Genomic DNA, 13,711 nt, shown 5'->3' with positions numbered 1-13,711 from the left:
AGTTAATAAGAAGAGCCTGAGATGCTGGGCCAATCAGTTTATAATAGATGTAGACCTCTGTGTGATTCTTTGGGACTGAATGACTGCAGGACAACGCAGGACAGAAACCTCAGACAACAAAGGGTGCTTTATTGTGGCAGTGGTAACCCTGACTATGGCAAAGTCATTTGTAGTATCTGGTGGCTCTCAGTGTCATTGTGTTGTGTCCAGTTCTGTGTCGTGTCCCCCCCCCACACACCGGGAGGTCTTGCATTCAGTGAAGGCTTCTCAACTCTTTGAACTACATTATTAAAAAGGAATTTAATACTTAGGTTCTTCTAAATTTAAGTAAAAAAGCAATTTTAAAAATCACTTTTTATTGTTAATAAAACTATTGCAAGCAAATGAAATTTATTACTTGAAAACTATTTGATAATTTCTAGTGTCAATAAGATACAAATGCTGAATACAATGAGAGCTATTTTTATTGTCTTTTATTTTCAACAATGATTACTTGAACTTAAAAAAAAAACCAACAACAACACGTTTATTAACTAATGGTTAGTGAAAAGCCAAATGTTTCCAGCCCACTTCAAATTCTCTTTCAACCACTTGAGGGCAGAGCGCTGCTCCAGACTGTACACCTGCTCCTTGTAAATGTTGACCGTCATGTGCTTGATGAAAAGCTTGGGATCCGATATGCGAGCAGCCATGATCAGTCTCTCTACTGCAGCTTGGTATTCATCCTTGTTTTGAGGTTTGCTTTCTTCAGTTCTGTAAAGTAAGCACAAAAGCAGAGACTCTCAGCAGAAGCAGTGTGGTTTCTGTGGGAGAGTCATTTGTATTTATTGGTTCCAAACTATCATCCTGTCTTTTAGCAGAGATGTTAAGCTTTTCGGACCATGGTTTGCAATATGAGAGGCATTTTATATTAGGACCCAGTAGCAATGGGTAGTTTGAGAGACAATGATCTAGAACACAGCTGGCTACCTATCTATTTGTATTTACAAAGTTAAGAACTGTAAATATTAAGCTGAATAAGTGCAATACATCTTAAATTATTAATAATCACATTAGTTTTCTCTTGGCATTAGTTATTTCTAGTTTCAAGCAAGTACTTAGCATGCAACTAACATTCAGTAACAACTATAGGACTGTGTGGTTTTCTTTGGCCCTGACTTGGGTACTTCATTAGGTGTTAAAATTTTTTTCAAACTCCATCTGCCATCAATTATATGATTATGTTTAGAGGCATGAAATTCTTAATTTATGGTAGCTTTTCTTCTGGATAAAGGAAATAGTTAAAAGTATTTAAAATATGTGATATTATGGTTTTCTTGCTTTTTTTTTTTTTTTTTTTTTGAGACAGGGTTTCTCTGTAGCTTTGGAGCCTGTCTTGGAACTAGCTCTTGTCGACCAGGCTGGCCTCGAACTTACAAAGATCTGCCTGCCTCTGCCTCCCGGGTCCTGGGATTAAATAAAGGTGTGCACCACCACCACCCAGCCATTTTTTTTGGGGGGGGGGGCTCTTTTCTTTTGTTTTTGTTTTTGTTTTTTTGAGACAGGGTTTCTCTGTGGTTTTGGAGCCTGTCCTGGAACTAGCTCTTGTAGACCAGGCTGGTCTCGAACTCACAGAGATCCGCCTGCCTCTGCCTCCCGAGTGCTGGGATTAAAGGCGTGCGCCACCACCGCCTGGCTGGGGGGAGCTCTTGCTTTTTGCTCGTGGTACCTTGGGGGTCAGTGAGCATCGAGTTCTAAGAATAGTTCTACCTAAATTAACACTGGCTCGCCCTTCAAAAGTGCTTTCTGGGGACTCCTAAACTAAATGAGGCACTCTAGAGTTTGAAAGATTGGAAAACTGAATAGGTGCTATATTCTCAATGTTTAAAAATGAAAAAGATTCAGTAGAGGTTAGCACCCCAAGGCAGGGATCAGCACACAAGCAAGACAAAGCATATCGACCTTCATAAAAATCAAAGCTCTAGGGATGTCATTGGTCACGAACTAGGACTACAACTACCCTCACATTCAACAATGAATACAGAGGCTGCATGTGTGGGAAATGGATGCAAGAAGAAATCAAATTCTTTTAAGAATAAAACTCAGACACCTCATGCCACATAGTGTGCAGTGTCAAAGAAAGGAAGCCCATCCCCTGCTAAAAACAGAGCAATAAGAACAAAGGGGTTTTTAAAAAAAGTACAAGTAAAATGATTTCCTCTTGTTAAACAGGGGCTATACAGCTGGGTGTGGTGGTGCACACCTTCATTCCCAACACTTGGGAGGCAGAGGCAGGCGGATCTCTGAGAAGCCTGGTCTGTAGAGTGAGGTCCAGAACATCCAGGGCTGTTATATAGAGAAATCCTGTCTACAAACAAACAAACAAACAAACGGGGCCAAATGACTCTTATAACAAATGGAGAAAGCACATTCATCGGTTGAGTATGAGATGTCAGGGAGCACCTGCCATGAGCCAACTGGATCTGAGGGATTTTGTTACAGATGTTGACTGCAGTTTCTCCTTCTTGAATAAAGAAGAGATTCATAGTTAAAGTTTTTAGATAAAGACCCTTTTTAACACAAGGAATTTGTTGGTATTTAAAGAAGATCCCTATCTTATGACATGTATTAATGTCTGTTTACTGGGGTTAACTTGTTGGGCCTTTATTTTGGTTCTCATGCATCTACACTCTGCTACTGAAGTTCATCAACAACCCTTTAACTTGTGTGGGTTTTAGTTTCAAGTAGTTCTTGTTCTTTCTCAGTTTAAATGTTATCCACGTTCATAATATATGTGTATATACATGTAAACACACAGAGTATAAACAAACACAAGGCACAGACACCGCATTCTAGAGCAGTGTGGAGCCACATCTATGTTCAGAATGCAGCGGGTGGAGTTCTATTAACCCACCTTTTCAAAATGATCTGCAGCACCTGTATAGAAGTTCCTGGGCTCTGAATACTGCTAGCATTAGACACCAGAAATATTTCAATAGCTAAAAGCATTTCAATCTCAGATAAATAAGAAGGAATCAGTAGAATTTTCCGGTTTAAGTTCCCTTCTAGTGGTGGGTAGCAGCCCAGTGAAAGAGCACCTAAAAATTAAACAACAGGTCACACGTCACCAAACCTCAATGGGTAAGACTTAAAACTGTTTAAGCGTTCAGCTGGGAGCTACTTAGAGGGCAGGGTAACTTTTGTATTTGCATATTTATTACACCTTTTATGATAGTGAGCATCTTGGTACATTAGATACTACTCTTTTTTTAAAAAAAATATTTATTTATTTATTATGTATACAATATTCTGTCTGTATGTATGTCTGCAGGCCAGAAGAGGGCACCAGACCTCATTACAGATGGTTTTGAGCCACCATGTCGTTGCTGGGAATTGAACTCAGAGCCTTTGAAATAGCAGGCAATGCTCTTAACCACTGAGCCATCTCTCCAGCCCCTAGATACTACTCTTTATGAGAACTCTGAAACATGACCTTTGCGTTTTACTGTGGCAAATGCCCATTTTCTCAAGTCATAATAATGTATATGACATAACTGCAGAATAATCAATAAGTAGTCAGGTGTGGTGGTACATGCCTCTAATCTCAGCACTTCGGACGCTGAGGCTGTTACTGTTCCTACTCTGCCTGGCGAGTGCTGAGCACAGGACACCAAGTGCAGCTCCACCCTGTACATGGCCATCGCAGTCACCAACTCCACAGGTCAGAACAGACTTGACTTAACTTTACATTGTTTGGCTGCTTATTTGAAATGATAATTAATACTCTGAGGACACTCAATTGGACACAGGTAACATCGTTTACAGTTTATCAAAATCAAATTAAAACTGCATGTTGACTTTGCTTGAAATGTTTTTTTCATTCAAGATAATGCTAATCTCTGAGAAGTATATCTAAACACATATCTAAACTATATCATTCATGATGATGCTAATCTCTGAGAACTCTATCTAAACACATATCTAAAGATGTTCCAGTAACATTTAAATATTTAAATTTTATTTAATTACTGTTATGTTTACGTGTGCGTGCACACATGCATAAACCATGAGACCCTGTTAAAAATCAAAACCTAATCCCCAAAACAAAACGTCCATTAAACATTTAAACTTATTACTTATATTTCAACCTAATTATTTTCCCATTTTTTTGGGAAGAAAAGTTACCACTTGTTAAGGTGATCATAGCTGGGAGTTTAAAAACACTTCTAGCTCAGGTTGGGTGGCTGGGATGTCTGACACCCAAACATTTCCATTTCAATTCACCTAACATTTTTACTCCTGTGTTGTAAGATCTGTCAAACTGGGTCAAATTTTCTTTGTTTGCCCTCTACTGGAATGGATGACAAGCTAGGAGAAAAGCATGGCACTTGTAAACAAAGGACAAAAAAAGTTTTCAAAACTCAGCACAGATCTATCAGACCTCTACCTGTGAATATGTACTATTATTTCTGCATATTGAAAATATTATAGATGAGTTCTGGATTAGAAAATAGTCAAAACCAACATATTAATTCAAACATTTCAATGGAACTTACTTTTGTAGTGGGTTCTGGCTTTGAGCCACAAACAACTCCTTCCCAAGGAAGTGATTAGTCTCCTGAGAAAGGAAAAGTCAATAGGGATGCTTTTGGAAACCATGAACTCTGCTACACAAGATGATATGCCAAGACTGTTACTTTCTATACAGGCATCTAGAAGTTTATTAAAAAGAAGGCTATACTGGGAAACCTCCACGGTATCTGAAATGGAAAAAAATGATACAATAAAATGAAAAAGGATGAATGATAGAAAGACTGAAATTAATATTCAACTTTCTTCCTCCCAACCCAAGCTTTCTTCCCATTACAGAAATCAAAGCCACTGCAGTAAATCATCTTTCATACTCTCCAAGTAAGAAACAAAAACCTTTTGACAAAAGTGAAACTGTTACTTCCTTTCTAATGGAGAATGCAAGAAGCTTGACTAAGACTTCAGAAGTTGCACCTGTTTCCCTGCATTTGGTCCCCATATGAGGTTGAATCTTCAGTCTTGAAAAATTTCATGGTTCTGTTTGCACAGCTCAGACCTCAGGCTTTCAAGACTCAAATACATTTTTTCTTAATGTTCACTCAAAAACCCTAAAACAAACAAACAAACAAACACACACACCAAAACCCTTTCACGGTGTCCCACTAGTGACTTCAGGGCACAGAAGTCACCTTGGAGACGTCCAGCTCCATCACACTTCTGCTCTGTTGGGTCCATGTCATTGTAGAATTTTTAAGTGGCCCAGGCCTTATCAGGAAATGAATCCCTTTCCCTTTAGTATCTTCCTAAACATCAAACTTATTACATCACCCCTCATCCTGATGTATACAAACAAAGCAAACTCCTTTAGTTTGTCTCGTATGAATTTCAGGAATCTAGCTCACTGCTCACCGCTAAACCCTCTCTGCCATCATCAACACAACTGTATGTTAAGGGCATACGGGGTGACAAAGAACATGTCACTATCAAGAAGACATATTCTAGCAATGCTAGCTACAAACAGCATCTCCGAGTCAATGGAAAATGAGGTTGAGGGATATGGGGTGACCCAGGGAAGGTTCTAAATCATCCTCTGTTATGGTGGTATATTATTTGTGTTTTAATAAATAAAGCTTGTCTGAAGATCAGTGCAAAGCAGCCACACTAGCCAGCCATACAGGCCAGGCAATGAGGGCACACACTTTAACCCAAGCAGCCACACTAGTTAGCCATAGAGGCCAGGCAGTGGTGGTGCACGCCAGCACTAGAGAGGAATATAACACTGGAGGAGAGAGGCCTTGGTTTCTATCTGAGGATTCACAGAGCCAAGATCTCCCCTTTGTTTGTCTGAACCTTGGTAGAGGTAAGACCTCTCTAGTGGCTCGCTGCTTTGCTTTTCTGATCTTCATCCTGAGCCCCAATATCTGTCTTTGGGTTTTTATTATTTGTGCAACACTCTGCATCCTTTGTATTGCTTTCTGAACTTGTCAGTTTTACTGACTAAAGCTTCTGCTCATGGACTCCCTCTTATCTTAAAGCTTGAATTTTAACTTTTAAGAGAACTCATTTATTCCAAGATTACTAAGATGTGTCCTGATCAGTCCTCTTCACTGTAAACAGAATCAATCGCTCAGGGTATATAGACCAGAGCTGCTGACAAACAACCCAGAGAAGCATCTTTAAAACCTACACTTAACTTACATAGAACATACTTTATAGAAAATGACTTCATTAAGAAATACTAGACTAGGTTCCCTGCTAGCTCCATGGAGACCAATACTTGGTGGACATAAGAGGTGAGTCAATAGTGGCACTGTGGCTCCAGACCCACCACTCCCTAAAACCTCCACGTGGGAGAAAATCCAGGGCCCCCTTTCCCCAGGTCTCCTTGGCATTCCTAGCCACCAGCAGGGGGCTGGCCTGTTAGACCTCAATCCACCCGCCCCCAACCCACCATTCCCTGTGAACTTCCTGGAACCCTGCGAGACCAATACTTGGTGGTCTAAGAGAGACAGCCACATCAAGGATTGGACCAAGAGGCCAAGACACTACTGGCCTCATTTGAAGGAAGAGATGGGCAGGCGCCAATGCAAGAATTCCTCCAACATCCTAACACCAGAACCCAATGGACACAAAAAAGGAAGACTTGATCATTCTAACCCATAAGATAAAGAAGAAAATGACTTTAAATGTAACTTTATGAAAATAATGGAGACCTTTGAAGATGTAGTGAAAAACTCCCTCAAAGAAATGGAGGAGAAGACAAACAGAAAGCTGGAAGAAATTAACAAATCCCTCAAAGATACCCAAGAAAACCAAGAAAAAGCAATCAAACAGGTAAAGGAAACAGTTCAAAACTTGAAGATTAAAATAGAGGTAATAAAGAAAACAAACCGAGGGAACTCTAGAAATGGAAAATCTGGATAAACGAACACTAACTACAGAGACAAGTATAACCAACAGAATATAAGAGATAGAAGAAAGAATCTCAGGTGCTGAAGATACTATTGAGGAAATAAACACATTGGTCAAAGAAAACACTAAATCCAACAAATTCTTAACATGAAACATCCAGGAAATCTGGGACACCATGAAAAGACCAAACCTGAGACTAATAGGGGTAGAAGAAGGAGAAGAATTCCAGCTCAAAGGCATAGAAAATATATTCAACAAAAATTATAGAAGAAAACTTTCCTAGTCTAAAGAAGGATATCCCTATGAAGGTACAAGAAGCTTACAGAACACCAAATAGACTTGATAAAAAAATCCCCTCACCATATAATAATTAAAACACAAAACATACAGAATAAAGAAAGAATATTAAGAGCTGCAAAGGAAAAAGTTCAAGTAACATATAAAGGTAAACCTATCAGAATCACACCTGACTTCTAAATGGAAACCATGAAAGCCAGAAGGTCCTGGATAGATGTGCTACAGACACTGAGAGACCATGGATGCAAGCCCAGACTACTGTACACAGCAAAGCTTTCTTTTACCATTGAAGGAGAAAACAAGATATTCAATGACAAAAACAGATTTAAACAACACGCATCCACAAACCCAGCCTTACAGAAAGTACTAGAAGGAAAACCTCAACCCAAGGAAGCCAACAACACCCACAGTAACACAGACTTCTGATACCACCCCTCACCAACATAACTCAAGGAAAGGAAACAAACAAACACTACTACCAAAAGATAACCAGAACGAACAACCACTGGTCATTAATATCACTTATTATCAATGGTCTCAATTCACCTATAAAAAGGCACAGGTTAAGAGAATAGATATGAAGACAGAATCCAGGATTCTGCTGTTTACAAGAAACACCTCAAAGACAGACACTACTTCAGAGTAAAGGGTTGGGAAAAGGTTTTCTAACCAAATGGACCTAAGAAACAAGCAGGTGTGGCTATCCTAATATCTAATGGAACTGATTTCAAACTAAAATCAATCAGAAGAGATGGTGAAGGACATTTTATACTCATAACAGGAACAATTCATCAGGAGGAAGTCTCAATCCTGAATATCTATGCCCCTAATACAAAAACACCCATTTTGTAAAAGAAACATTACTAAAACTTAAATCACATATCAAACCCCACACACTAATAGTAGGAGATTTCAACACTCCTCTCTCGACAATGGACAGGTCAAACAGACAGAAACTTAACAGAGAAATAAGAGAACTAACAGATGTCATGAATCAAATGGACTTCACACACACACACACACACACACACACACACACACACACACACACATAAATATATATATAAAACATTCTACCCAAACATAGAAGAATACACCTTCTTCTCAGCACCTCACGGAACCTTCTAAAATTGATCACATTCTCGGTAACAAAGCAAACACTCACAGATACAAAAAAATTGGAGTAATCCACTGTGTCTTATCAGATCACCATAAAGTAAAGTTAGAATTCAACAAGAATACTACTCCTAGAAAGCCTACAAACTCATGGAAACCGAACAGTCAACTACTGAACCACCCCTGGATCAAGGAAGAAATAAAGGAATTAAAACCTTCTTTGAATTCAATGAAAATGAAGGCAAAACATATCCAAACTTATGGAATACTAGGAAAGCAATGCTAAGAGGAAAGTTCATAGCACTAAGGACCCACATAAAGAAAACAGAGAAAGCTCACATCAGTGACCTAACAGCATGCCAGAAGCTCAAAAAAAAAAAAAAAGTGGCAGGGGGTTGGAGAGATGGCTCAGAGGTTAAGAGCACTGGCTGATCTTCCAGAGGTCCTGAGTTCAATTCCCAGCAACCACATGGTGGCTCACAACCATCTGTACTGAGATCTGGCGCCCTCCTCTGGCGTGCGGGCATACATTGAGGCAGAATGTATTATACATAATAAATAAATCTTTTTTAAAAAAAGTGACAGACTCACCCAGGAGGAGAAGAAGACAGGAAATAATCAAGTTGAGGTTTGAAATCAACAAAGTAGAAACACAGAAAACCATACAAAGAATCAATGAAACAAAGAGCTGGTTCTTTGAGAAAATCAACAAGATTGACAAACCCTTATCCAAACTAATCAAAAGGCATAGAGAGAACATCCAAATTACCAAAATCAGAAAATGAAAAGGGGGACATAACAACAGACACTGAGGAAATTCAGAGAATCATTAGGTCCTACGACAAAAACCTGTACTCCACAAAATTGGAAAATGTAAAGAAATGGACAATTTATTTTAGATAGATACCATCTACCAAAATTAAATCAAGACCAGGTGAGCAATTTAAATAGACCTATAAGATAGAAGCTGTTACCAAAAACCTCCCAACCAAAAAAATCCCAGGGCCAATGGTTTAAGTGCAGATTTCTACCATAACTTCCAAGAAGGGCTAATACCTATACTCCTCAAAGTGTTCCACATAATAGAAACAGAGGCTCACTGCCAAACTCTTTTTTATGAAGCTATAATTACCCTGATACCAAAACCGCACAAAGTATCAACCAAGAAAGAGACTTACAGACCAATCTCACTCATGAACACAGATGCAAAAATTCTTAATAAAATACTGGCAAACCGAATCCAAGAACACATCAAAAAAAAAAATCATCCATCATGACCAAGTAGGCTTCATCCTAGAGATGCAGGGATGATTCAACATACAAAAATCTATCAATGTAATCCATCATATAAATAAGCTGAAAGAAAAATCCATATGATCATTTCATTAGATGCAGAAAAAGCATTTGACAAAATTCAACACCCCTTCATGATCAAGGTCTTATCTAAATAGAGTAAAAGCAATATACAGCAGCCGACAGCTAACATCAAATTAAATGGAGAGAAACTCAAAGTGATTCCACTAAAATCAGGAACAAGACAAGGCTGTCCACTCTCTCTATATCTCTTTGACATGGTTCTTGTAGTTTTCGCAATAGCGATAAGACAACATAAGGAGATCAAGGGGATTAGAATTGGAAAGGAAGAAGTCAAACTTTCATTATTTGTAGATGATATGATAGTGTACATAAGTGACCCCAAAAACTCTACCGGAGAACTCCTACAGCTGATAAATACCTTCAGTGAAGTGGCAGGATACAAGATCAGCTCAAAAAAAAAAAAATCAGTAGCCTTCCTATACACAAAGGATAAAGAAGCTGAGAGGGAAATCAGAGAAACATCACCTTTTACAATAGCCACAAGTCACATAAAATATCTTGGGGTAACACTACAAAAGGATGTGAAAGACTTATTTGACAAGAACTTTAAGTCTTTGAAGAAAGAAATTGAAGATACCAGAAAATGGAAAGATATTGCATACTCTTGGATAGGAAGGATCAACATAGTAAAAATGGCAATCTTACCGAAGGCAAACTATAGATTCAATACAATCCCCATCAAAATCCCAAGACAATTCTTCACAGATCTTGAAAGAACAATACTCAACGTCATATGGAAAAACAAAAAGCCCAGGATAGCCAAAACAATCCTGTATAATAAAGGAACTGCCGGAGGCATTACCATCCCTGACATCAAGCTCTATGACAGAGCTACAGTAATGAAAACAGCTTGGTATTGGCATAAAAACAGAGATGTTGACCAATGAAATAGAATTAAAGACCTGGATATTAAATTCACACACTTACGAACACCACTTTTTACAAAGAAGCAAAAAAGATACAATGGAAGAAAGAAAGCATCTTTAACAAATGGTGCTGGCATAACTGGATGAATGAATGAACTGTAGAAGAATGAAAATAGATCCATGTCTGTTGCCATGCACAAAACTCAAGTCCAAATGGATTAAAGACCTCAATATAAATCTGACCACACTGAACCTGATAGAAGAGAAAGTGGGAAGTAGCTTGCAATGCATGGGCACAGGAGACCACTTCCTAAATATAACCCCAGTAGCACTGACAATAAGAGCAACAATAAATCAATGGGACTTCCTGAAACTGAGAAGCTTCTGTAAAGCAAAGGACACAGTCAATAAGATAGAAAGGCAGCCTACTGAATGGGAAACGATCTTCACCAACCCCACATCAGACAAAGGACTGATCTCTAAAATATATAAAGAACTCAAGAAATTAAACATTAAAATTCTAAATAACTCAATTAAAAAGTGGTACACTAAACTAAAAAGAGAATTCTCAACAGAAGAATTTCAAATGGCCAAAAGATACTTAAGTGTAGAGAGCCGTGTGGAGTCACACCTGATGGCTATGTGTAGAGAGCTGCGTGGAGTCGCACCTGATGGTGCTACCGCGAGCCCGAAAGCGAGTGCTCTCTGTGATAATCAACTCCTAATATCAACTAGGCCTGACTTATGCTATTATCACGCAATGATTGTCAGTTGCTTGCATATGTGTGGACCTATGAGCAGTGCCCACCTGGCAATCCAGGATTGGTAGCCCACGCCTACTTAAGGGCTGGGAGAGGTTTGCCCTGGGAGAGAGGAAGAGAGAGGAAAGGAGAGGAAAGGAGATGAAAGGAGAGGGAGAGAGGGAGAGAGGGAGAGAGGGAGAGAGGGAGAGAGGGAGAGGGAGAGAGAGAGAGAGGGAGAGAGGGAGAGGGAGAGAGAGAGAGAGAGAGAGAAAGAGAGAGAGAGAGAGAGAGAGAGATTGATTTTACAATTGTTAAAAAGGTCCTGAATAAAACTGCAGTGAGAAGAGCTCCGGTGGTCGCATCATCCTTGCGGGACGAGGGTGGCCGTGACACTTAAGGATGTGTTCAACTTCCTTATCTATTAGGGAAATGCAAATCAAAACAACTCTGAGATACCATCTTACTCCTGTCAGAATGGCTAAAATCAAAAACACTAATGATAGCTTATGCTGGAGAGGTTGTGGAGCAAGGGGAACACTCATCTATTGCTGGTGGGAATGCAAACTTGTGCAACCACTTTGGAAATCAGTGTGGTGGTTTCTCAGAAAACTGGGAATCAACCTACCTCAGGATCCAGCAATACCACTCTTAGGCATATACCCAAAAGATGCTCAATCATACTACAAAAGCATTTGTTCAACTATGTTCATAGCAGCATTATTTGTAATAGCCAGAACCTGGAAACAATGTAGACGCCCCTCAACTGAAGAATGGATAAAAAAAAGTGTGGCACATCTACACATTAGAGTACTACTCAGCGGTAAAAAATAGTGACATCTTGAATTTTGCATGCAAATGGATATAATTAGAAGACACTATCCTGAGTGAGGTAACCCAGACCCCCCCCCAAAAAAAACAAATATGGTATGTACTTACTCATTAGTGGATTCTAGTCATAAACAAAGGGCATCAAGCCTATAGTTCATGATCCTAGAGAAACTAAGTAATAAGGTTAACCCAAAGAAAACATATATAGACTCACCTGGAAATTGTAATCAGACAAAAATTTGGGAGCAGGAGGGCAGGGGGTAGAAAGGAGGGGAGGAGGGTTGGGGAGAGCTTGAGGGAATGGGATAGTCGAGATGGAGGAAGGACAGATATGAGAGCAAGGAAAGAGATATCTTGATTGAGGGAGCCATTATGGAGCTAGCAAGATACCTGGCCCTAGAAAAATGCCCAAGAACCCACAGGGATGATCCCAGGTAAGACCCCAAGCAATAGAGGAGAGAGTGTCTAAACTGGTCTTACCCTGTAGTCAGACTGATGATTATCTTAAATATCACCATAGACCCTTCGTCCAACAACAAAGGCAGTGACCCACATAGGAGCACTGGTTTGAGCTCCCAAGATCCAGTTGAAGAGTCAAAGGAGTGAGAGTATGAGCAAGGAATTCCAGACCATGAGCGGTTCATAAACTGAGACTGAGGGGCCACTGATAGTGACACTGGGATGTCTCTACTACATATACCGGCTTCTTGGGATCCTGTTCCCTTTGTATATAAACCTTGCTCAACCTAGATGTAGTAGGGAGGGTCTTGGACTTTCCACAAGGCGGGGTGCATGACACTCTCTTAGGATTGGAGGGGTGGAGGAAGGGTCTGTGGAGGGAGAAGGAGGGATGTAGGAGGAGGGGAGGGAGTAGGAATTTGGATTGGTATTTTTTTTAAGTAAAAAAAGAAATACTGGACTAGAGAAGCTAAGCACAGCAGGTGGGGAATTGTTCCTTTCTAGCTGTTAGAGCAGGTGGGGAATTGTTCCTTACTAGCTGTTAGAACAGGCAGAGAATTGTTCCTTACTAGCTGTTAGAATGGGGGGGGGGAACTGTTCCTTATAAATGGAGATTGCTCATTTGTTTCCTGACTGCCCAGACCCATATAATCACAAAGAAACTATATTAATTACAATACTTTGGCAATAGCTTAGGTGTGTTCCTACCTCTTTTTTTTTTTTTTTTTTTGGTTTTTCGAGACAGGGTTTCTCTGTGGTTTTGGAGCCTGTCCTGGAACTAGCTCTTGTAGACCAGGCTGGTCTCGAACTCACAGGATCTGCCTGCCTCTGCCTCCTGAGTGCTGGGATTAAAGGTGTGCGCCACCACCGCCCAGCCCCTACCTAACTCTTATATCTCGAATTAACTCATTTTTATTCATCTGTGTATCTCCATGAGGCTATGGCTTACCTGAAAGGTTCTGGCGTTGTCTTTCTCCTTTGGCAGCTATGTGGCATCTCCTTTACTCAGCCTACTCTTTGTTTGGTTTTCCCACCTAGTTCTATTCTGCCCTGCCATAAGCCGAAGCAGCTTCTTCATTAACCAATAGTAATAAAATATACAGC

The 13,711-nt window shown here is 39.8% G+C and overlaps 1 protein-coding gene across 2 annotated transcripts in view; it reads right to left on the bottom strand.

Annotated features, from left to right (window-relative positions):
- Positions 1-533: 533 nt before the first annotated feature.
- Positions 534-13,711, bottom strand: part of Topaz1 (testis and ovary specific TOPAZ 1) — an 80,352-nt gene continuing 67,174 nt past the window's right edge. For both annotated transcript variants that reach the window (XM_057768839.1, XM_057768840.1), the window contains 3 exons: positions 4,536-4,739; positions 2,894-3,077; positions 534-753 (listed from right to left, as the gene is read on the bottom strand). In XM_057768839.1, the coding sequence (XP_057624822.1) occupies positions 534-753; positions 2,894-3,077; positions 4,536-4,739 (608 nt within the window). The remainder of the gene's footprint in view (positions 754-2,893; positions 3,078-4,535; positions 4,740-13,711) is intronic.

This window comes from Chionomys nivalis, chromosome 4, assembly GCF_950005125.1.
Source record: "Chionomys nivalis chromosome 4, mChiNiv1.1, whole genome shotgun sequence".
Lineage (NCBI taxonomy): Eukaryota > Metazoa > Chordata > Mammalia > Rodentia > Cricetidae > Chionomys > Chionomys nivalis.
The sequence above is the reverse complement of the archived record's forward strand: the minus strand, read 5'-3'. Positions and strand labels throughout refer to the sequence as shown.